The sequence below is a fragment of the Aulonocara sp. 'chitande type north' Nkhata Bay genome, linkage group LG10 (assembly GCF_057382095.1).
Source record: "Aulonocara sp. 'chitande type north' Nkhata Bay isolate Kocher_YH1m ecotype deep benthic linkage group LG10, A_spYH_male_GT1.1, whole genome shotgun sequence".
Lineage (NCBI taxonomy): Eukaryota > Metazoa > Chordata > Actinopteri > Cichliformes > Cichlidae > Aulonocara > Aulonocara sp. 'chitande type north' Nkhata Bay.
Window position 1 is genome coordinate 10,414,472 of NC_141353.1, and position 23,023 is coordinate 10,437,494.

The following is a 23,023-nucleotide window of genomic DNA, read 5'->3' on the forward strand; positions in this document are numbered from 1 at the left end:
ACTTTAAAAAAAGTGTTTTGCTTTTCTTTCACAAATGTGGGATTAAATTGTGTTAAAATGTACAAAACAGTGATGTCACGCACCCAATGCAAAGCTTCTTCAAGCTGCTGCCGTCAGGGAGGAGACTGCGGAGTCTCCAGGCCAGGACCAGCAGACTGAAGGACAGCTTCATCCATCAGGCTGTCAGGAAGCTTAACTCCCTCCCGATTCTGCCCCCTCTCCCCTCTTCTCCTCCATGGTCTCACTGAACTCTGTCACACACACACACACACACACACACACACACACACACACACACACACTCTGACTCACTCACTGGCCTGCACCAGTTACCAGTCACTTTGTGGAGCATTGGACTGCCACTACCTCATAAGACTTTGTTGTTACACTATCTCTTACTGTACATTACTAAATCTCCATTTGCACTATTTGCCTACTTGCACTACTCTGCCTGGTTTACACTTAATGTCATTTACCCTTACCTGAATATTGTATATTGTATAGCTTTCTTGTTAATTTGTATTGTATTTATTTAAATTTTTACTTTTTAATTATTTTATTTGCATTTTTTAATCACTCTCTTATATTTAAATGTTCATTGCTATTTCATCTAGGGTTTGAGAGTAACGAAATTTCTATTCTCTGTATGTCCTGTACATGTGGCAGAATTGACAAATAAAGTTGACTTTGACTTTGACTTTGATGTCATGTTTTGTGACGAGGACCCAGGCACAGAGAGACTTGATGAATTTAAGAATCTTATGATTTAATAAAGAAATTTGCAGACTTGCACAGAGATGGTAAAATTATGATGACTGATAACAGAGACGAAGACAACAGACGGTGAGGACAGGGAGGAGCAGGGGTTTAAATGCACCGAGGAGACATTCAGAGACAACTCGGGACAACATTTAAGGACGCAGGGACTGACAGAGACGGGGAAGACGTCTTATCGTGACGTGTAAAGTTTATCTTGCCTGGCTGGGCAGCTCTCTGGGTGCTCAGCACCCCTAAAGCTCTGATCCTAGAATCGCCCCTGCTCTGAAGCCTGCTTTGTAACTGTGACACCTCACCTCTGTCCCCCAATAGGCACAATCTCGGTGAGCTAGGTAATTTAAATTTCACCCATCCCTCCATATATTTTAAAACATTTTCCCATGTTGGGGAGACCAGTAGTGATGGGATTTCCGGCTCTCTTTGGAGAACCGGCTCTTTCGGCTCCCTCTTCAGGTTGTTTTGTTGCTTTAATTAATTTATTATTAACAATAATATAAAATTATGCACAAAAGGAATTACTAATGTAAAAAAAAGTGGTTTTATTTATATGTTTATATATAAATATATGTGGTGGCCCCTCGAGACAAAGCACGTACAAACTCCAAAAAACATTTCTAGTGTTAACTGAACTTCCAAACAGTGCTACCTAGATCACTTAAATTACACAATTGAAAGCATGTGTGTATTGTTTGTGTATTTATACACAAGCACTCATATATATTCAAAACTTTTAAAAAAAATGTTCATTTACCTGTTACTACCACACACCAAATCTGGTCGTTGGTACTTCTTGGCTTGTGTAGCCACGAGGTAACAAAAGCTCAACACTGCCCCCAAGCATCGTGGAGCACCTCCGTTGTGTTTGTACGTGCTTTGTCTCTAGAGGCCACCGTAAATATACTTTTATTTATTCACTCCATATAAAATGTAATAAATAAATCATATAATACAAAAATCAACTATTCACATTACTGTTACTATCTGTCCCTGAAAGTGTGACGTCAGTGAACGGTTTTACGTCTCTCCGTAAAGACGGTTGCAATTTGAAAAACATGGGCGGGGCCTTGTTAAAATTCGCCCTTTTTTCTCTGTTACGTCCGGAGATGGGACACAAATAAACAGCCTCTGCCAAGCAAGCAAGCACTGTTCAACTTTGTTCGGTCAAAGAAACTATAACCATGAGTGGAAGGGGCAAGGGAGGCAAAGGACTCGGAAAGGGAGGCGCCAAGCGTCACCGTAAAGTTCTCCGCGATAACATCCAGGGAATCACCAAACCCGCCATCCGCCGTCTTGCTCGTCGTGGCGGAGTGAAGCGTATCTCGGGTCTGATCTACGAGGAGACTCGCGGTGTGCTGAAGGTGTTCCTGGAGAACGTGATCCGTGACGCCGTCACTTACACCGAGCACGCCAAGAGGAAGACCGTGACCGCCATGGACGTGGTGTACGCTCTGAAGAGACAGGGCCGCACTCTGTACGGCTTCGGCGGTTAAACCCATTCACACCAACTGAAAGAACTCAACGGCTCTTTTAAGAGCCACACACCTCCCTTTAAGAGCTTTGGTTGTAGATGTTGTAACCTTTGATTATATGGGTTTATGTTCTTTTGCTCTGGACATATATGCTGACATACATTTTAGATGGTGGAAGGCTTTATGTTACGATAACGCATGGCTCTATTAAATAAGAGCTCTTGTTTTAATTGGTGTTCAGAGCTATAATATGAAATCTGAGTAGGTGAATAAGGTAACTACACTGTTCTTTAATAGTGTCCGACTCTGGAGGTTATTCCTGGTTGTGAGGCAGCGTTCATCCTGGACAGGTTTTCCATTTCAGGGGTAACATGGTCTCAATTTTATTTGCCAAAACACTGGAGTGGAACAAACTTGGCGAAGCGAAGTGGCAATAGTGATGTGTTCACATTAACAGACATTATGGCTGAATACACAATTAAGTAAATATTACATAGAGCAATCACTGGAATAACTATTGTCAAATACAGGATTTACATTTATGTTGAATTATGTAATGCATGTTTAAGTAAAAACCTGTTTATATGCTAGGACTATAAAGTCCTTCAATAGTAAAAACGATGCATGTGATTTAAAAAAAAAATGTCTAGTTTGGTTGCTCCAATAAGAAATATTACATGATGTTTTCAGTTTGATATCAAGAAGAACATCAATACATTTCTGAGAACAATCATCTATGATATGAGGCATCACTAACTGTAGAAGCACAGATTCTTTAAATTCTTATTTCTTCCAAATATCTCATAAGTTTCACTTTAACGTGCGCATTTCAATCTACTTTCTTTAACTAATGCCACAATCCCGACGTGTCGCGTTGTGAATGTTAAATATAGTCCAGTGAATGAAAGCTGAAGGTCATGTTTTTTTTCCATTGTGAGACTGCGCAGTAGCAATTTACCCACCAAAGAAAGGGAGCAACAGCTCGACCAATGACAGGCGGGGATCTGCACAGCCTTATTTGCATACAGCGGAAATAAAAGAGAGTCGCTCTGCGCTGACGGGCACATTCTCTGCTGTGAAGTAGCGACGAAGGAAAATGCCTGAACCCGCAAAGTCCGCGCCCAAGAAGGGCTCCAAGAAAGCCGTGACTAAAACCGCCGGCAAGGGCGGCAAGAAGAAGAGAAAGACCAGGAAGGAGAGCTACGCCATCTACGTGTACAAGGTGCTGAAGCAGGTGCACCCCGACACCGGCATCTCCTCCAAGGCCATGAGCATCATGAACTCGTTCGTCAACGACATCTTCGAGCGCATCGCCTCTGAGGCCTCCCGCCTGGCTCACTACAACAAGCGCTCCACCATCACCTCCAGGGAGATCCAGACCGCCGTGCGCCTCCTGCTGCCCGGTGAGCTGGCCAAGCACGCCGTGTCCGAGGGCACAAAGGCCGTGACCAAGTACACCAGCTCCAAGTAAACTGCAGCTCTGCTGCATCCACCCAACGGCTCTTTTCAGAGCCACTCACCTCTGCCGAGGAGCACATGTCCTGAGATTTTCCATTGTAGTTGTATGATGATGATGATGACAAATCTTACACACTGTTTGCCTCATAATTAAATGCTACACTGATGCAGTCTTGAATCTACGAATGACAGATGTGGTGAGCTAGCATCATCATACCCTGCAGAACGCAGGGTATGATGATGCTAGCTCACCACAGCAGTCAACACCGTTTTTTCTTTAGACTGTTCCCCAAGGCTCTTGGGGCTCTCCACTGGAGTGAATGTTAAAATTCTCACCGGCTGCTTTCATTTACATGTTTTCATATGACACTGTTGGAAACTACTATATTCTATGTGGAATTTTTAGAAAATACTCCATAATTCTAAGACAAAGCCATCATTAAAAAAAAACAAAAACAAAAAAAACCCAACTTTCTACGACAGTTTTGCCCATTTCTGTTAATTTTGTTGTAAGTATTCCATGTCATAATATTCCTCTTGTTCTCCCGAGAAGGAACTGTAACCACATAATTTCCTTTGGGGTTAATAACATATTCTGATTAGGAATTTCTGAAAAAAATATTACATTAAAACACTGTTTTAACAAATTACTTTTTAAAAGACAAGCTTTTTGATAAAACTGCATTCTGCCCAATAATCACCTAAAGCTGGATTCATGGATGAAGAGAGCCGTACGGAAGATAAGGAAGGTCAAAGGACATGTCTGCTTTTGAGCATAGGTAGGGCCAAAATGGCAGCATTCACTACGCCCATTATGTGTAAAAAGTAATGTGTAAACTCGACCTGGGAAAGGAATAATCTGCTCATCTACACAGGTCTCAGCAGACTGAAGCTTTCTTGCACTCTGACAAGAGACGAGCTCATTTGTTAACATGATGAATCTTGAAGAATCTGTCATGAGTTATTTCATTGGCTATAATGAGATCAACTGAGCAGCTGATTTTGTTTCATGTAAAAAATAATTTCAACCCAGATTCAAAAGGGTTGAAATTGGATTGAGATAGAGCAAAGTAATGTGGTTTAGTGCACTTCTAGCAAATATACATCAGTCTGCTGAGATCATGGAAAGCCTGTGTAGATTGAGCAGATGTATTTCAGCTGTGCAAGAGAAACCAAATCCCCCAGTGTAAAAGATCGAGCTTTCACATTACTTCTAATCCATAGTGGATTGTGGGTGTTGTTACTTCGTCCCTAATCCGGCTCCTTGAAAGCTGGTTTACTGATTTACTCGTCCTCAAACATGTCACCTTCCTGCTGCAATGCCTGGATCTGCTCCACCTCATCTCCCAAAAGCTCAAAGTCTAACCCTCCTTCCACAAACTTGAATCAAATCCTTTCTAGCTCTTTCAGCCCTCAGCTTTTTGAAGTATTAAAAATGGAGGTTTTAAGTCCTGCTGTCCACCACAAAGGACAATGAATAAGTTTTATTGTGAAAGGGTTAAACTTATTGTACATCTATGACATCTTAATAAACCAAATTGAAGATTGTAATGTGGAAGAAACAATTTCATCTTTAAGAGAAACAATCTCTGAAAACAGTTATCACGTAACCTCCCTGATTGCCATAGAATGTGGAAGCTGCAGTGCCTGCCATTTTGACAAAAAGTTAATGTTCTCTGTTTCTGTTATTGTAAATGAATGACATTGCAAGAATGTGTACTGCGAATTTTTTCAGTGTATCTGTTTATATTTATATCTACTTACATTTTGGGTTTTAAAGCAGTAAAGACAGCAGGAATATTGTACGAGTTTTAAAGATGCATTTTCATTTGCAGTAAGTGCTTCAAGAACAAAATAAAATGAAAAATGCTAGTTGTTTGAAAACAAAACAGACTTTGCTCAGACATCATGAGGAGGCTTTGGTGTGAGTCTTTATGATAGATGTGTTGATAGTTCACTGGTCTCCACATTTGATTTAGGCCAGGTGTTTAGACTGGATATCATCTTTGATGGAACCCTGTCAGGGATTTGTGTCCGACCTCGAATCATGTGTTAGACTAATGAGTTAATCACTATATTAAATCTTATTAAAAACAAATAAAGCTGAAATCGGTTCAGGTCCACACTGGGGCAGGAAGGTGGACGGGGCTCATGAAATTTGATTCACCAAAAAAAGAAAAAAAAGGCAGCTGTCTTCTATTACGTCCGCCACTCAGAGATAAGACTAGAGAGCTCGCGTGGGAGGTTATTCAACTTTGTTCGGTCAAAGAAGAAACAGTAACCATGAGTGGAAGGGGCAAGGGAGGCAAAGGACTCGGAAAGGGAGGTGCCAAGCGTCACCGTAAAGTTCTCCGCGATAACATCCAGGGAATCACCAAACCCGCCATCCGCCGTCTTGCTCGTCGTGGCGGAGTGAAGCGTATCTCGGGTCTGATCTACGAGGAGACTCGCGGTGTGCTGAAGGTGTTCCTGGAGAACGTGATCCGTGACGCCGTCACTTACACCGAGCACGCCAAGAGGAAGACCGTGACCGCCATGGACGTGGTGTACGCTCTGAAGAGACAGGGCCGCACTCTGTACGGCTTCGGCGGTTAAACTCATTCACACCAACTGAAAGAACTCAACGGCTCTTTTAAGAGCCACACACCTCCCTTTAAGAGCTTTGTTCTTTGATGTTTCTTATCTTGCTAATCTTCTGATTCCCAACTATGACAATTAAAAGGCATTTGATTTAATTAGTCTCACTAGTAAGGCATGTGGTAGTTACAAAGATTATCAAGGGGTCATTTGGCATGGTTGTCTCTGAACCTTCAGCCTTTTCAGTAAGAAAAACGCTGGTGTAACATGGAAAAATGCAAGCAGTGACATGTTTTTCTCTAATAAGCCACACACCACGGAAGTATAGCTTCAGTGTGTTGTCTGCTAAAACTGATTAGTTCAAAATGCCATCATGAAAATTGTTGTCACGTGTTTTGTGGCTTTATTAAAGGATAGACTCAGAGGGACTTTGTTGTTTCTTAATTGCCCCCATGGGAATAAACAGAGCAGCATAGCGTTGAAGATAGACCTGGCATAAACAGGCAGTAAGAGTGAGATAATAAATACTAGTGGTGTGCGGATCGATACTGAAATAAGGATTCTTCCGATACCAGCAATTTATGTTCTAGAATCGATTCTCATATTATAATATCGATATTTTAGTACTCTGGGGTAAGTTTGTTGTTTTTCCATTAAAATGAACGCAGTGGAAAGAAACTATACCATTCGGATCGTCTAATTTGGAAGGAACAACTTCCTCTTACGCCTTTCATAGTCATATGCGAAATACGGCTGTATAACTGTGTGGCAGCCCCTGGCGTGCACACTCACAACAATGGCTGAGCGCAAACAGAGTCATGTGTGGACGCGTTTTACCTCCACAAACAGCCCAGGCGTGGTTTGTGATGTATGTGGCAAGACAGTGAGGTGTTGTGGCAACACCACTGACCTCGTCAAACACCTCGGAGTAAATCACATCACAGAATATGATGAGCTTATGTTGAGGAACTGAAGAGGAGGACAGGGACAGGTGCTGCTAGGGCGAGACAGACGTCTCTCGCAGACGCACAACGTCAGCTTTTTTTTTTATTTCTATATGATTATTCTGCATTATTAAGCAATGAAAACAAGTTGTCTGATGTCCTCTGATCATTATGAAGCAATATGGTTATGTTATTATTACAATTACATAATACAATTATATATTGTATTATGAAATGCAATGAAACATTAAGTTTTTGCACAGAGTATCGGATCAGTATCGCCGATACCCCCCTGAATTTTACTTGGTATCGGATCGGAAAGGAAATCAGTGGTATCGCACATCACTAATAAATAAATACGCAATATACACAAATGACAGTTTTGAAATTAAAGTGACTGAAAGGTGAATAATTAACTGAGTAAAGTGTCGGCAGTATAAAAAGAGTGTAGTTTATGTATATGGGTGTAGGGAAATGGTCTTAATCTGCTGGAGTTAAAAAGCAGAGTGGCTTTGGGGACAAAGGTGGCTCTCCTCCTTTCAGTCTTGCAGGAAATGCAGAGGTGTCACCCAGAGGGGAGCCATTGAAATGCGGGGTGAAGAATGTGAGAGGGGTCGTTGATGATTTTGGCTGCCTTTCTAAGGGCCTATTGGCTGAAAACCTGTGCCAGAGTTCTGACAGGCAGGCCAATGATTTTAGAGCACACTGCTGCCGGGTGCTGCAGTCTGTTCCTGTATGAAGGCTGAGGGAGTGGAACCAGCAGGTAATGGATGGTCATGATGCTTTCCAGGAAGGCGTAGTAAAAAAGTCATCATGATGGGTGTGCTGACTCCAAAGGAGCTGAGTTTCCCAAGGAGGTATAGCTGTTGGTGGCACTTCTCGAGAATCTCCTCAGTGTTGGCAGAGAATTTCAGAAGGTTATCAAAGATGGTCCCCAGGTATTTGTAACTCAACTACCTCCACTGGCTTCCCGTGGATGGTGGTGGTGACTGAAGCAGCCAGATCCCTCTGCCTACTGGAGAAGGTCACCACCATCTCTTTGGTTTTGCTCACGTTCAATTCAATTTTGGTGCTGTCACACCACTCTACAAACTCCTGCAGAGCGGCCCGTGGTGTTGTGAGGGGATACACAATTAAAGCATATATAGAATAATTAAACAACAATGATCTCTGGTTCAAATTCACAAAGATGGTGGTGGCACTTAAGTTGTTGCTGGAAATTCAAAGGATACTCATTTTGAGGCATTATCTTAACCGTCACAGTTGTTGAAAGATGTTTTTTTTAAGCCTTTATTTTCAAGTTACATGGCAATTTACATCAAAGCACATGTCAAGACATAACAATTTGCAACACACACACAGAAAGAATAGAGATAAAAAAATACTCAAAATTATTTATCTATTCATATGTTTAAAAGATCCCAAGGTAAAGGACTATTGTTCTTCTGTTTTCTCCTCCTCAGATCTGGAAAAATGTTTTTACCAACAGCCTCATTACTAATCATTTTTTTGTTTCCCAACCACTTTAGTTCTTGTTTTCCAAATGTGGGTATTAACAATACACATGATTAACCAGAAAAGCCATCTTTTACTATCAAACATTTTTCTTACTTTATAGCTTTTATGTTGTTATCAATGTCAAATCCCACCCTAGCCATTTGTTGTCTAATTTCTGTTCTATAACAAGATCACAGCAGATGTTCCAACGTTTCATCCCCAGCACACTGTGACTTTGGACATTCCTTAGTAGTAACGTAGAAGCTTCAATGGACTACTGCTCCAAAGCAGTGAAAGAGCAAAGAAAGAGCAACCCTGATACACCTTAAATATATGAATACATAATCTTTTAGGACGTGTTGCGTTGCAGCAAGTAAAGTAAAGGATTATATTTGTACTTTTTTTTTCTCTGATTAGAAATTGTACTACACATTTCTTTCAGTTTGATTTCCAATTAAAGCTGGACACAAACATATGTGGTTTGAGAAATCAGAACATGAACAAGTAACAATGAAGCAGCACAAATTCTCTTATGTCCCAAATACCTCTCTGTTTCCCTAAAACACTGCATAAATGTCATGAAACCTGCTTTCTCAGCATCACTGAAAGAGGCGAGCCGCATTTCATAGGTTAAATTAAACAGAGGGCTGTTGCCGAGGTTTCCTTTACTTTACATTGTGCGACTGCCAGTAACTTTTCACCCACTAAAGAAAGGGAGCAACAGCTCGACCAATGACAGGCGGGGATCTGCACAGCCTTATTTGCATACAGCGGAAATAAAAGAGAGTCGCTCTGCGCTGACGGGCACATTCTCTGCTGTGAAGTAGCGACGAAGGAAAATGCCTGAACCCGCAAAGTCCGCGCCCAAGAAGGGCTCCAAGAAAGCCGTGACTAAAACCGCCGGCAAGGGCGGCAAGAAGAAGAGAAAGACCAGGAAGGAGAGCTACGCCATCTACGTGTACAAGGTGCTGAAGCAGGTGCACCCCGACACCGGCATCTCCTCCAAGGCCATGAGCATCATGAACTCGTTCGTCAACGACATCTTCGAGCGCATCGCCTCTGAGGCCTCCCGCCTGGCTCACTACAACAAGCGCTCCACCATCACCTCCAGGGAGATCCAGACCGCCGTGCGCCTCCTGCTGCCCGGTGAGCTGGCCAAGCACGCCGTGTCCGAGGGCACAAAGGCCGTGACCAAGTACACCAGCTCAAAGTAAACTGCAGCTCTGCCGCATCCACCCAACGGCTCTTTTCAGAGCCACCCACTTCTTCTGAAGAGCACCTCCTTGTGGCCTTAAATGTAAAATAAGCTTGACAATCATCTACTCAATCGCAACTGTCGAATCGCCATTAAAACTTTTTTGTGTTGCTACAGTATATAACTGTCTTCCCACATACATCGCACACAGCATCATTTCTATGCTGAATGTAAATACATGATCTGTGAACAAAGTCAAGTTTGCGTGTTTTCTGTCTTGGCTTCTTATTGGCTGCACTCTTGCGGAGGAGTAGCACACACATGAATAGGAGGCAGAAGGCAATTGTAGTCCCTATTAACAGGGTACTGCCCACTATCCTGCTAAGTAGTGTTTACTTTTATCTGTATGTCGCATTTACGATTAAAAATAAATTTAATCAAATTAGATATTTTTTCATATGGGAATTGATCTTGCAACATGAAACTACGGTATTGGAAGTATTGATATTTCAGGATCGCTCCTCATGCCTCAGCCAGTGAGTGAGACGGTAGACAACGGTGAGAAGGAGAGTCGTGCCACAAGAGCCGGCTCTCTGAAAACAGCCGAACTTTCCATCAGTAGTCGCAACTGTGGCTTACTGTTTTCCAAGTGCGTTAAATAATCCACATGGCAAACAAGAACAAACTTTTACTGTAAGTAAAATGCCTTCAGAATGTAAGACATGAACATGTCAACCTGTATCAAGTTAGAACAACAGGAAAAACTGGGCTTTGACAGTAAAACCGGTTTGACTCGGATCGCATTTAAAACCAAAGCAGGATCCACTTCATCTAAACAACAAACCCTTTCTGCAGGATTATTAATCTGATTAAGTTATAAAACAATTGAAGATATTTACTGTATGAAGAAAATTGCACATAAAAATAGCTGGACTGATGTCTACATTTCTTAACCTATCAAGATAAGCCTATCACTTTATTTTTCTTTACACTGGTTTGAATATCACTGTAGTGATATGATATGTGACATAAAAGTATTATATTTTACAATAATATATTATTATATAATATTTATTATTATAAAATTACACATGTAAGACATGAATCCTTACAATAACTACGTTATACAGAAGCCCAATAAAGGATTTTAAACAAAGGTCCATCCAGGCTGTGTTTATATTATTAACTAAACTAATTAATAATGACGACCGTTGTATTTTATTGTTCTAAAATTAGTCTTTAATCTTTTTTAAACGTACTTTTAATCTCGTATCCATAAAGGCGCACATTTCAACCGCCTTGAAGGGAGTGGTTTCCTTTAAATTTTCAAATTCTCTTGGTCCAATAGCTGGGCTGATCCCGAACACGCGGGATACTTGTCTGAACCAATCAGCGCTACCCTAGCGCTGCCTGTTCCTATATAAGTGCGCGAGTCACTCCGCTGAAGTATTCGTCTTTTGCTGAGAAGACAAGTGACTGCATAAGGAAGAAAATGGCCAGGACCAAGCAAACCGCTCGTAAATCCACCGGAGGAAAAGCTCCCAGGAAGCAACTCGCTACCAAGGCTGCCCGTAAGAGCGCCCCAGCCACCGGAGGCGTGAAGAAGCCCCATCGTTACAGACCTGGTACCGTTGCTCTGAGGGAGATCCGCCGCTACCAGAAGTCCACCGAGCTGCTAATCCGTAAGCTTCCGTTCCAGCGCCTGGTCAGGGAGATCGCTCAGGACTTTAAGACTGATCTGCGCTTCCAAAGCTCAGCTGTCATGGCTCTGCAGGAGGCTAGCGAGGCTTACCTGGTCGGTCTGTTTGAGGACACCAACCTGTGCGCCATCCACGCCAAGAGGGTTACCATCATGCCCAAAGACATCCAGCTGGCCCGCCGCATTCGCGGAGAGAGGGCTTAAACTGTTCTGAGACCAGTTTACACAAAACACAACGGCTCTTTTAAGAGCCACACATCTTCAGTAAGAGAAAAGGTTCGGTTTTTTTTTTTTTTTTTTTTTTTTAATTTTATTTTTTTTAATTTAAACTGCACTGGGTTATAACGAAGTGTTTGGGGAAAACACTTCATCAGATTGCCTGAAGCCTTATGTCACCCAGTGGGAGGCAATTGAAATTAATTACATAAGTGAAATTTCCATTACTTAAAATTGTTTTGTGATTGATGCTTATGACAAATATCTTAAGATGGCCAAGAAAAAAGGTTGGGTGTTTGTAGTGTTTAAGAACCAGACCTAGTCAAGTTAATTTGTTAGTACTTTACATGGCTGTACCATGACTACTTGTCTGCAAAGGATGATCCTGCAGGAAGGGTGCTAAATGAAAAGGGGAAGTCTAAGATGCAAGTGGCAGGGAGTCTGTCAGAAGTTGCCCCACAAGATGTTTGTTTTTGTTGAATATGATGGAACGAAGAATTGCACTTTTTACCTCGTGGGATAACATAATTGAATAATACAAAATAAGCTCTTAAGTAAGACAGTGTGCATGCAGTTATCATTTCTTCCAAAAAATGCTAAAATAAAGAGAACGCTAAAACAAATTGCACACAGTGTGTACAAATTTCCTGCTCCGTCTTGGTCTCAGGATGTATAGAGGCAAGAATCAGGTGCACCCAAAGGGAATAAGTGCATTAGCACTTATTAGCTGAGCACGAAGAGGGAGCGTGAGAGACTAACAGAGCTGCAGTAGAGCATCACATATGGTCAATGGTAACTTTATTGTCCCCAGTAGGAAATTGATTTGCAGTCTGTCCGTACAGAGAGACAAAAACAGCCCAAATTTTATCATCAAAAATGTGCAGTGGCAACACCCTTATGGTTTAGTACAACAGCAGCTGGTATAAAGAGACACTCTTTGTCTTCACTGCAGGCACTTTACACCAACGACCTGAGGGAAGCAGCTGAAAATCAATCAAGAGAGGACTCTCTGAGCATAATATGACAGAGGTTGCCTTCCTCAGCACCTTTAGCAACTTGCAAGACCAAGATTATTGTTACTACAGGACTCAAGTCACAACATAAATGTAAAAGTTTTAGAAACCCATGGATTTTATTCTAAGTTAATAAACTGTTGCAACCAGCAGAGCATATAAGCAATAATTTTATATCTCTACAAAGTCAGCTTCAGGTGTTCCTTCATCTCACCAGGTGTATCAATTAGCAGATGAATTGAGGTAACGCCTGAAGAGTATTTCATTGACGCCGACATGCAGGGGTTGCACAAGATCATAACACTATTACAGGGGTATGGGCTCAAAATGTGGTCATAAATATTTTGTACTTGTAATTCGGTGGCACGATGGTTAGCACTGTTGCCGCACAGCAAGAAGGTCCTGAGTTCAATTCCACCATCAGGCCGGGGTCTTTCTGTGTGGAGTTTGCATGTTCTCCCCGTGTTTGCGTGGGTTCTCTCCGGGTACTCCGGCTTCCTCCCACCGTCCAAAGACATGCAGCTTGTGGGGATAGGTTAATTGGATAATCCAAATTGTCACTAGGAGTGAATGTGCGAGTGAGTGTGAGTGCGAATGGTTGTCTGTCCCTGTGTGTTGGCCCTGCGACAGACTGGCGACCTGTCCAGGGTGCACCCCGCCTTTCGCCCTATGACAGCTGGGATAGGCTCCAGCGCCCCCCGCGACCCTGAAAAGCGGAAGCGAATGGATGGATGGAAATTGGTTTTGTATGTGTAAAAAAAATAAATAAATAAATAAAAATAATAAAAAAATTTGTGTATGCGTAAAAAAGATTTGTATGTGAACTTAGCCAACCCCCCCCCCTGCAAGTTACAAGTACGAATTTTGACCCTATTTTTCTTCCTTTTGTCCGATTGGTCAATGTCATGTCAATCACAAATGTAACAATCCAATCAGAGAACAGATGGGTTTGGCTGTCGGAGGGGCGCTTTTTTTGAACTGCAGTCAAACACTGAGCTTCAGTACAGATTCAAGTTGCAGCTATTTATATGTCTTATCACCTTAAATCTCCACTCAAAGACACTCAAGTATCTTTGACAGTGTGTATATAGATGTATCATAAATAAGAGACAAATGTTGTTCCTTCAGTATGTTGGCATCACTAAATTTGGTTCAATGCTTACATATATGTATAAAAAAACAAAATGTACGAGCTGTGGTAACTGTGTCTGATAGAATGAAGAGTAGACTGATATATGAAATATTCCTTTATTGGGTGAGAAAATCAGACCATGTCATAACTGCTGTAAGTCACACAGAATAGATATCAGAGCCTTAAACAGGCTGACTTCTGCTAAATGGGTCAAACTGGGCAGAAAGTCTACAAACACATAACATCCTTATAGAATATGATGTAACACTATAGATCAACTTAGCTCAGAATATATAAAGCATATAAACAGTTACAGCAATATGATGCAACAAACACAGCAGCTACTGATCCAAAATACTCAAAGCTTCATAGAACTGAAACCAACATTTATTTTAGCTCCATTCTGCTGCTGATACAGACTTTAGGTTTCTGAACATTAAACTTGTTGCTGCCTTTCATGGTGTGTAACTTGAAGGCCCTGAGTACTCTGAGTACTTTCTCCCACACTGGAAACACTGGGATGATCACATTATTTGAACATTACCTAATAAGACTGATTCAGCACAGACAGTTATGTTAAACTTTCCTAGCAGTCCTTCACAAACAGGGAACAGTCTGTCTATTCTCTCCATCTGTCAGCTGCTGCTGGCTCTTCCTCCTCCTCTTCCTCACACACTGCTGAGTTTGTCCTGGTGGATCATCAGGGGTGCAAAGCCTCACAGATGATGTGCAGCAGTGGCTCCCTCAGTCTGTCCTCACTCTGGACACTTGCAGTTGTCACACATGGAAATCAAATGTGTGATAAGCTGCAGGATTCAAACACAAGTGTAACTTATAAACACATGTTCATACTTTTATTCCACAATCAGAGAGAAAGAAACAGAGAGAGAGTGCAGGACAGACAGACAGGTGACAGTCTCAGGTGTACACACTGCTACACAACAGCACCAGAGAAGCAGGATTTAGTGTTTGTGTTATTACGAGTGTAAACAAGAAGAGTTCCAGATGGTGCAGTGGACACATGTGTGACTGCTGTGATTAAAGCATCTTTCTTTCAGCTTAACGAATGAACCGTCAGCTCGTTCAAACACACGTTAAAGTCCGTTTGGCTCGACACCACCGAACAGAGGCAGCAATATAACACAGCTCACATTAACAGTGCAGTGAATCCTGCTTGTGCCGTGATATTCAGGACTGCAAACCGAGCAGCATCACTGACTTTCAGCTTGTTGTGTTTGTGGATATATGACTGACTTTAATTATCCACAAAATCATCACAATCTCTGTAAGATTAAGGTCGACTATTGTAATATTATATTTTAAAGGCTTTAAAACCAAATTAATGCTGAACGTACAAACATCGCTAATGGCAAATAACTTAACCGACATGTGGCCAACAGTACTGTTTTAATGTTCCTCATTATTAAACATTTGCACATAAATAAGTGACATAATATTCAGTACTTAATTTTATCAGTTTACTCTTCGGCCGCTCCGCTTCTGCCGTCTGCGGCAAAATTATCCACACCGACTGCCGCGCTATGAATTGTGGGATATGTTGGGCCACGAAGTCTGCACCGCCACATCCTTAAAATTCAGGGAAATGAAGGACGCATGTGAGGGCCGCATTTCGAGCAGCCTTTGAATTGGGACAGCCTTCGTCGCGCCGCTGTGACGTAATCGGCCTTAAAATGCGGCCTTTAAGGCTGCAGACCCTGAATAGGGATACAGCCTTCAAGACATGTTGAGGAGGCCATTTAGCCATTTCAATCAGCTGTGTTGGATCAAGGACACATCCAAAACCTGCAGGACATTGGCCTTCGAGGCCTGGAGTTCGAGACCTGTGTATTAGAGCATAAGAACAAACTTAAACCTCCCATTATCCTTATTGTATTGTATTTAGTTAGCACAAGTTGGGAATGTTTTATTTAAACATCATTTATTTGGACTTTACATGGAAACCTGGTAACCTGCACAGTTTATTGTTGTTTTTAAGACTACCAATATAAGAGTCAGAGAGAGTCAATATGACTTAAGGGGAACAGATTTCTTAAAAAACAAACAAGATAAGGACAAATATAAAGCAGAGATGTGTTTCTGTTAGAGGAGTTAACCTGTGGAATAGTTATGACAGTGATTAAAAAAGGTGTAGTTCATGTTCCTTGTTTAAAAATATGTTTAAAAATAGAGTATTAGAAAAATATATATATCAAGAATGAAAAGAGCAAAAAAACAAAACAAACCCCCCCCCAAAAAAACCCCTCTTGATTCTTTTGCTTTGATGTAGTTACTTATCTAAGGTGGAATTTTTTTTTTCTTGTTTGTTTTGTTTTTGCTTTGTTTTATTATTTGTTTCGAGCCCTGTGTACAGGAGCTGCATGCAAAAAGATCTTTTGTGAAAAGATTTGGCGTAATAAGCAAATGCTTCAGCCAATACCTTTTGATTAGCCTTGTCTCATGCTTTCTTGCTTTGTGGTAGATCTTTGTTCTGTCTTCACTGAGATATTTGAATGCTAATCAATAAAATCAAATAAAAAAAAATCAATCAAGACAGAACACAGTGTTTGTCTATCTATAGATCGATAGACTGCTGGATAAACATAGATAGATATAGATAAATATTCTCACACAGGCTCAAACACCTGTTAAAGTGAGATAATATTGAATGCCTGATATGAGGTACTGAGATACAAATTTAAAACCTTTGTTGGTTTGATGTTATCACTGACTCCTTGATGCTATTTTAGGTCATGGTGATAAATAATGTGTGTGATCTAAATGATGAGATTCAGTGTTAGGAATTTTAAAAATACACTGTAATAAATGTGAATGTTCAGAGCTGTTTTCGAGCTAGAATATAACAGAAGATTCCAGTTTTCCAACTGCAAAGTAAGATGAAGAGTCCAGTTTCATACACAAGTAAAGAATATGTGTGTGTATATATATATATATATATATATATATATATATATATATATATATACTGAAATACTGTTATATATTTCAGTATTTCCAGGGTGAATTACTAAAATCGTTTATAGCATATCAGTTCGTACAGTATAAAACGGAAGTTAAATGTGAGGTTTGACGTCATCTCTAATCTGATTGGACGCTGTTTCTCTCGATCCCTATAACCAATGAGCGAACACCTGAAGTAGTATATAAGGCTGGTATTGAAGGCGTGTGAGTTATACTTTTTTCCTGTCAAGAAAAGAGAAAACAAACAAGATGTCGGGACGTGGAAAAACCGGAAAAGCGAAAGCGAAGCCGAAAACTCGTTCCAGCCGCGCTGGATTGCAGTTTCCCGTTGGTCGTGTCCACAGGCTGCTGAGGAAGGGTAACTATGCTGAGCGTGTTGGTGCCGGCGCCCCGGTGTATCTCGCAGCTGTGTTGGAGTATCTTACTGCTGAGATCCTGGAGCTGGCTGGGAACGCCGCCCGTGACAACAAGAAGACCAGGATCATCCCCCGCCATCTGCAGCTGGCCGTCCGCAATGACGAGGAGCTGAATAAGCTTCTGGGCGGAGTGACTATCGCTCAGGGCGGCGTGCTGCCTAACATCCAGGCCGTGCTATTGCCCAAGAAGACTGAGAAGGCCAAATAAAATCCCACGACCACCTTTAATAAACTAAAGGCTCTTTTAAGAGCCACTCACAACCTCAAAGAGCAGCGTTTTCTTAGATTTTAGTAGTACAACAACGGTGTTTTCAGTTTGGCACTGCCAAATTGTTCATGTGAGTTTGATAACTTGGATTTTAAAGCCACAATATGTTTACATGCTGTATGTGCTCACGCTGGTGTACGACTTTAGCATAAAAGCTAATGAAACCCCACTCGGTCAGCATAGGCTGACTTGCGAGTTTGCTTGCACCCGGGGTCAGGGGTTTTCTATTACGTCCGCAGATCACTTGTAAAGACAGAGTCCGCTGCTGTGACTTTCATTCGACGTTATTCGTTCGAGGAAGAAACAGTAACCATGAGTGGAAGGGGCAAGGGAGGCAAAGGACTCGGAAAAGGAGGCGCCAAGCGTCACCGTAAAGTTCTCCGCGATAACATCCAGGGAATCACCAAACCCGCCATCCGCCGTCTTGCTCGTCGTGGCGGAGTGAAGCGTATCTCGGGTCTGATCTACGAGGAGACCCGCGGTGTGCTGAAGGTGTTCCTGGAGAATGTGATCCGTGACGCCGTCACTTACACCGAGCACGCCAAGAGGAAGACCGTGACCGCCATGGACGTGGTGTACGCTCTGAAGAGACAGGGCCGCACTCTGTACGGCTTCGGCGGTTAAACTCATTCACACCAACTGAAAGAACTCAACGGCTCTTTTAAGAGCCACACACTTTTTTTTTAAGAGCTTCGTTCTAATACGATGTACTATTTATAATATGGCAACAGTAGAAATCTCACATTTCGGGCATAGTCTTGATTTGCTGAACAAAGTATGTTAAACTATAACTGGTTCAGACACTTGCATTTTGTTTGTCTGTAAGCTGTAGCATTACATAATCGTTTAATCCAGTCAAAAAGGGATCTTGGGAATTTGTGTGTTCATCAGCATCATCCTCTGAAGGAGATATTCCCCTTCATGTCATAGAAGGGAATCATCAAAGAGCCAAGGGGTTTAGTTTCTCCCTCTTCCCTTTGATAAAAATACTTGTTACATTGTATACTACATCACAATAGAACATGTACAACAATTATGACCATGTATGAGTTGGATTTCTTTACCAGAATTCTCTTTAGGAACCATCCAGTGCTCTGTAACTCCTTAACCTCTTAAGCCCCAAGAGGGTTTCTGAGCTTCCTGCTCAAAAATGTAATGCCCAAATTTAGTTGATTATTTCTCTGCAATTACAAACTGTCCTTACAATCTTGGTATCAAAATAAAGCTAACACTTGGGAAATTTCATCAGAGATGTAAATATTGAAGCAGATATTACTATGTATTACTGGAACACAGAAAAAGTAGATTTTTATTCTCGCCTAATTTATTTTTAGCATATAACCCTTTGAATAATATGCCTCAGATCACATTTGGTTCCAGAAATTCAGTAACCAACATATAAACATGATCTGTGCAAAGATTCATGTTTCTAAAGTGAAACAGTGAAAAATTACAGCCCTGTCAAGACATGAATATCCAGACGTTGTACAAAAATGTCCAATTTCGGCACACAATTGGACACCATGCCAGTTGATTTTTTTAGGTATTTAAAGAGCAGAAATTAATAAAATTTATTAACAGACCTAAACATGCTTTTTTTTAAATATATTTTTGAAGAATTAACCACACATTTACATGGTAATGGCCCTTTTCTGCCGTGTGCATAGAGCATTCAATTGGCCTCTGGCCCTTTAAACTCCGAGGGCCTGTAACTTTGGTTTCTTTTGGTCAATTAGCATGATTGACACCTCTTTTTAATCGTTTGAGCCAATAGATTCATACTAACGATGCTACGTTCACGTCACTTCAACCAATCAGACGTTGTGATGCTAAAACCCACGTGGGCCCAAATTTACTGCATGTGACGTCTGCTCAGTCACGTGTCTGTAGGTGGGTCTAAAATGGAGGTTGTTGACGGAAAACTGCTCTGATGTGGTTGGGTAGGCATTGTAACTACTGTTAGTCATGTGGCTACAGGCTACCAGCGAAAATACCTGAGGAAATCGGGAAGGTAAGCCAATTTCTGTCTTAGCGCATTTGCGCCGCTGTGTGTTTTTGTGGTCTTCTTTTGCGGCTCATTCAGTGAATTTTGGTCTGATCGTGGTGAAACTTGGTGTGTGGAGTCAGTGATAGCCCTGGAAGCTAACCAACCTATCTTTAGCCGGTTACACAAAGTCTGAAGAATTTCTGGTTCGGTTTTGTTTGTTTAGCGGACGTCTGCGCATTTACGAAACTGCTCGTTTAATCACGGCTTGTTTTCTGTGTGTTTGGTGTTTGTAGAAATGGTTTATATGACATTTTAGCTGAGATTCTGAGGTTTCTGTGGATACCACACATGTCTGGATTTATATTTCTCAACCCGCGTTATAACCGATTAAACGTGATCTCCTCCTTTTTGCCCTCTACCGGGGCGTGGGGCTTATTAAATAATAATAACTGGACGTCCATTATAGAAAAAAAGTAACAGAGACACTATATTCATAAATCTGGAAAAACTCAATGGAAAAAAGCAGCTACATTTTAGTTATTATTATTATTATTATTATTATTATTATTATTATTAGTAGTAGTAGTAGTAGTAGTAGTAGTAGTAGTAGTAGTAGTAGTAATATTAAATATGCTTATTATATACCTGTGATATTTATATTTAAATGTGAATAGAATAGAATTCAACTTTATTGTCATTGCACATGCACAGGTACAAGGCAACGAAATGCAGTTTGCATCCATCCAGAAGTGCTTTAGCCGTGATATAGATATATTACAATATATATTAGCAATAATATAGATATGTAAGTATATTACAGAAATGGGTCTATTATGGTATGTTATAATGTACACGGTATGAGGGTATGTTATGAATATGCTATAACTATGTATGTAGGCTGTAGTGAGTATAAACTATGTACAGGCTATGAACAGGATATAAATTAAAAAAACTATACAGAAATATGAGATATACAGCTATACAGAAATGTGAACTATGCAAGTTCTAAACAGCTGTAGAATTAAAAATGATCGTATGTACAGAATGATTATTTACACATAATTATACAGTAGTGCAAGATAAGTGAGATATGTGGATAGTTTCTAGAGAGGCTGTATAAAGTGCTAGTGGTTGTGAGTGGTGGTTCAGTCCATGTTATTATTGTGTGTTTGAGGGTACAGTTGTCCATTGTGTGTATGTGTAGGTCGTTGTGGGTGTGTGTATGTGGATAGTCATTGCTTCATAACATGTACTATTAGGTACATAAGCATCACCTCTGTGGCTAAAATTATCAGTGCAAGTCTGAAGCTCATCAGGTTTTTGAAACTCGAAAAGGAATGAGAATACAAAGAAAACTTAGACATAGATGAAAATATATGTTGGCTTCTAAAACAGAGAATGGGATACAGAGGGACCTTCAAATGCCTGCCTTCAAGTTGGAGCATCAAATGGCTATTTTTTTCTGTAATTTGTAACATTTCTTTCTGTCATTGCCTCTCTCCACACATTTTCTTTCTTTCTTGTTTTCTTATGAAGCAGAAAGTTGAAAGAGCCCTATAAACCGGCCTGTCTTCTTTAAACCGTCACAACTTCCAATAGGCTTCCAATGTCTTCAAATCGCGGACTCAACAAGGCTCCGAGGGGCTCTTAATAATACAATTGTGTGTTATAATCCCCTGTAATGTTCAGTATTTCTCTCAATTCGTGATAAATGTTCTTAGCAAAAGAAACTTTTAAAGCGAACAGCTCCGGTATGAAGCCTGGCTGTCACCAGCCTCCACCTTCATTAGTGTGTTTGCTGCAGTCACAATATCTTCATTTTATTCCAAACTGACTGCCAGCAGGTGGATGTTTTCACTTTGAATGTGTAAAAGAACATGTGGCTCAGCTGGAAAAGTGATTTTGGTGCAGGTTTACTTGATTTGAAGTCCTTTTATGGGATAAAAGAAGGGGCGAAGCCGCTAAGCTCCGCTGTGACTCGCCGAGGTTTCGGAGTTTCAGGGAAAAACTGCAATAAGCACCGGGGCTCAGCATGGGCTAAATTTGAAGACACTCGTGCCCGCTTGTCAGCTGCTTTACTGTCAGTCCGCATCGTTGCCTCTTGAGCTACTTTTTAACGTGTTTATCTGGAAGAGAAAACACAGAACACGTTCACTCGGGCTGCAAGCGAGAGCGGCGCGCTGGATTGAGTCTCCACGGTTCTCATGTTGCATTGAAAAGGCGACTCCTGCTGCGAGTTTCTCATCTCGTCTCTCGGACTCCAGTTGGATCGCGAAAGCAGCAAAGAAAACAAAAGAAGGAAAAATGGCAGAAGTAGCACCAGCGCCAGCCGCCGCTCCCGCTAAACCAGCGAAGAAAAAGGCTTCCAAGCCCAAGAAGACCGGCCCTAGCGTCAGCGACCAAATCCTTAAAGTAGTGACCGCTTCCAAAGAAAGGAAAGGGGTGTCACTAGCTGCCCTGAAGAAGGCTCTGGCTGCCGGAGGATATGATGTGGAGAAGAACAACGCCCGCGTTAAGATCGCCATCAAAAGCCTGGTTTCTAAGGGCACTCTGGTTCAGACTAAGGGCACCGGCGCTTCTGGTTCTTTTAAGCTAGGCAAGAAAACCGCTGAGACCAAGCCTAAGAAGCCAGCGAAGAAGGCTGCTCCTAAAGCCAAGAAGCCTGCCGCTGCCAAAAAACCTGCGGCAGCGAAGAAGGCTAAGGCAGTAAAGAAGCCCGCAGCCGCGAAAAAGTCTCCGAAGAAGGCTAAGAAACCAGCTGCTGCCAAGAAACCCGCCAAGAAAGCCGTGAAGAGCCCGAAGAAGGTCGCCAAAAGCCCGAAGAAGGTGGTCAAGAAGGCGCCCGCAGCCAAGAAATCCCCGGCAAAGAAGGCTGCCAAGCCTAAAGCGAAAAAGACCGCAGCCAAGAAGAAGTAAGCTGTCATCGCTGTTACGTTTGAACTCAAAGGCTCTTTTAAGAGCCACCACAATCTTACAAGAGCCTGTTCCTAAAGCCATCAGTTATACAACTTTATTGCGAGGCATGTATAGCAGACAGAGCCTAGAGAGGAAGCAAATCTCTTCACATCTGCTATTATATTAATTAACGTTTTTAATTTAATTATTACTTGCACACACCAGCTAGCATCCTAGTAAAGATTATGTAGTACATCCGGTTTTTAATGCCAGCTTTGAAAAATGCAGAAACTGCATGTAAAACTTGCACCATAAAAGCAGCTTCTAGAAATTTAAGCATCCCCAAAAAATTAGATCCACTTAAGTGCTTACACAAAATATTTTTGGTATGTGTTTATGCATGTGCGCGCGCTGTAAAGTCATTAAAAAGCTCCATGGCATGCTAGACTCCAGGAAAGTGGCCTCTTGGCTCTGCCCAATTTTAAAAACTGCTGTCAAGGG

The 23,023-nt window shown here is 41.5% G+C and overlaps 7 protein-coding genes and 1 pseudogene across 7 annotated transcripts; all 8 read left to right on the plus strand.

The window, feature by feature from the left end:
* The first annotated feature begins 1,880 nt into the window (after window positions 1-1,880).
* Window positions 1,881-2,632, plus strand: LOC147320293 (histone H4). Its single transcript, XM_086308197.1, has one exon. It carries the CDS (start codon window positions 1,956-1,958, stop codon window positions 2,265-2,267), a length of 312 nt encoding a protein of 103 aa, XP_086164323.1. The 5' UTR covers window positions 1,881-1,955; the 3' UTR covers window positions 2,268-2,632.
* Window positions 2,633-3,321: 689 nt separating this feature from the next.
* Window positions 3,322-3,897, plus strand: LOC147320294 (histone H2B 1/2). Its single transcript, XM_086308191.1, has one exon. The coding sequence runs from the start codon at window positions 3,343-3,345 to the stop codon at window positions 3,715-3,717; it is 375 nt and encodes a 124-aa protein (XP_086164317.1). The 5' UTR covers window positions 3,322-3,342; the 3' UTR covers window positions 3,718-3,897.
* Window positions 3,898-5,855: 1,958 nt separating this feature from the next.
* Window positions 5,856-6,405, plus strand: LOC147320295 (histone H4-like). Its single transcript, XM_086308188.1, has one exon. It carries the CDS (start codon window positions 5,856-5,858, stop codon window positions 6,297-6,299), a length of 444 nt encoding a protein of 147 aa, XP_086164314.1. The 3' UTR covers window positions 6,300-6,405.
* Window positions 6,406-9,544: 3,139 nt separating this feature from the next.
* Window positions 9,545-10,264, plus strand: LOC147320296 (histone H2B 1/2). Its single transcript, XM_086308192.1, has one exon. It carries the CDS (start codon window positions 9,562-9,564, stop codon window positions 9,934-9,936), a length of 375 nt encoding a protein of 124 aa, XP_086164318.1. The 5' UTR covers window positions 9,545-9,561; the 3' UTR covers window positions 9,937-10,264.
* A 1,125-nt stretch (window positions 10,265-11,389) lies between these two features.
* On the plus strand, window positions 11,390-13,399 carry LOC147320297 (histone H3). Its single transcript, XM_086308190.1, has 2 exons — window positions 11,390-11,892; window positions 12,785-13,399. The coding sequence occupies exon 1, from the start codon at window positions 11,410-11,412 to the stop codon at window positions 11,818-11,820; it is 411 nt and encodes a 136-aa protein (XP_086164316.1). The 5' UTR covers window positions 11,390-11,409; the 3' UTR covers window positions 11,821-11,892; window positions 12,785-13,399.
* A 3,712-nt stretch (window positions 13,400-17,111) lies between these two features.
* Window positions 17,112-17,596, plus strand: LOC147320298 (histone H2A-like). Its single transcript, XM_086308195.1, has one exon. It carries the CDS (start codon window positions 17,206-17,208, stop codon window positions 17,578-17,580), a length of 375 nt encoding a protein of 124 aa, XP_086164321.1. The 5' UTR covers window positions 17,112-17,205; the 3' UTR covers window positions 17,581-17,596.
* A 298-nt stretch (window positions 17,597-17,894) lies between these two features.
* LOC147320299 (histone H4) lies at window positions 17,895-18,979 on the plus strand. The gene has a single exon (XM_086308196.1). The coding sequence runs from the start codon at window positions 17,953-17,955 to the stop codon at window positions 18,262-18,264; it is 312 nt and encodes a 103-aa protein (XP_086164322.1). The 5' UTR covers window positions 17,895-17,952; the 3' UTR covers window positions 18,265-18,979.
* A 2,906-nt stretch (window positions 18,980-21,885) lies between these two features.
* Window positions 21,886-23,023, plus strand: part of LOC147320300 (histone H1 pseudogene) — a 1,547-nt pseudogene continuing 409 nt past the window's right edge.

Excerpts from the sequence above, each read along its gene's own strand:
- LOC147320293 (XM_086308197.1), top strand. The coding sequence starts at position 1,956 with ATGAGTGGAAGGGGCAAGGGAGGCAAAGGACTCGGAAAGGGAGGCGCC.
- LOC147320294 (XM_086308191.1), top strand. The coding sequence starts at position 3,343 with ATGCCTGAACCCGCAAAGTCCGCGCCCAAGAAGGGCTCCAAGAAAGCC.
- LOC147320295 (XM_086308188.1), top strand. The coding sequence starts at position 5,856 with ATGAAATTTGATTCACCAAAAAAAGAAAAAAAAGGCAGCTGTCTTCTA.
- LOC147320296 (XM_086308192.1), top strand. The coding sequence starts at position 9,562 with ATGCCTGAACCCGCAAAGTCCGCGCCCAAGAAGGGCTCCAAGAAAGCC.
- LOC147320297 (XM_086308190.1), top strand. The coding sequence starts at position 11,410 with ATGGCCAGGACCAAGCAAACCGCTCGTAAATCCACCGGAGGAAAAGCT.
- LOC147320298 (XM_086308195.1), top strand. The coding sequence starts at position 17,206 with ATGTCGGGACGTGGAAAAACCGGAAAAGCGAAAGCGAAGCCGAAAACT.
- LOC147320299 (XM_086308196.1), top strand. The coding sequence starts at position 17,953 with ATGAGTGGAAGGGGCAAGGGAGGCAAAGGACTCGGAAAAGGAGGCGCC.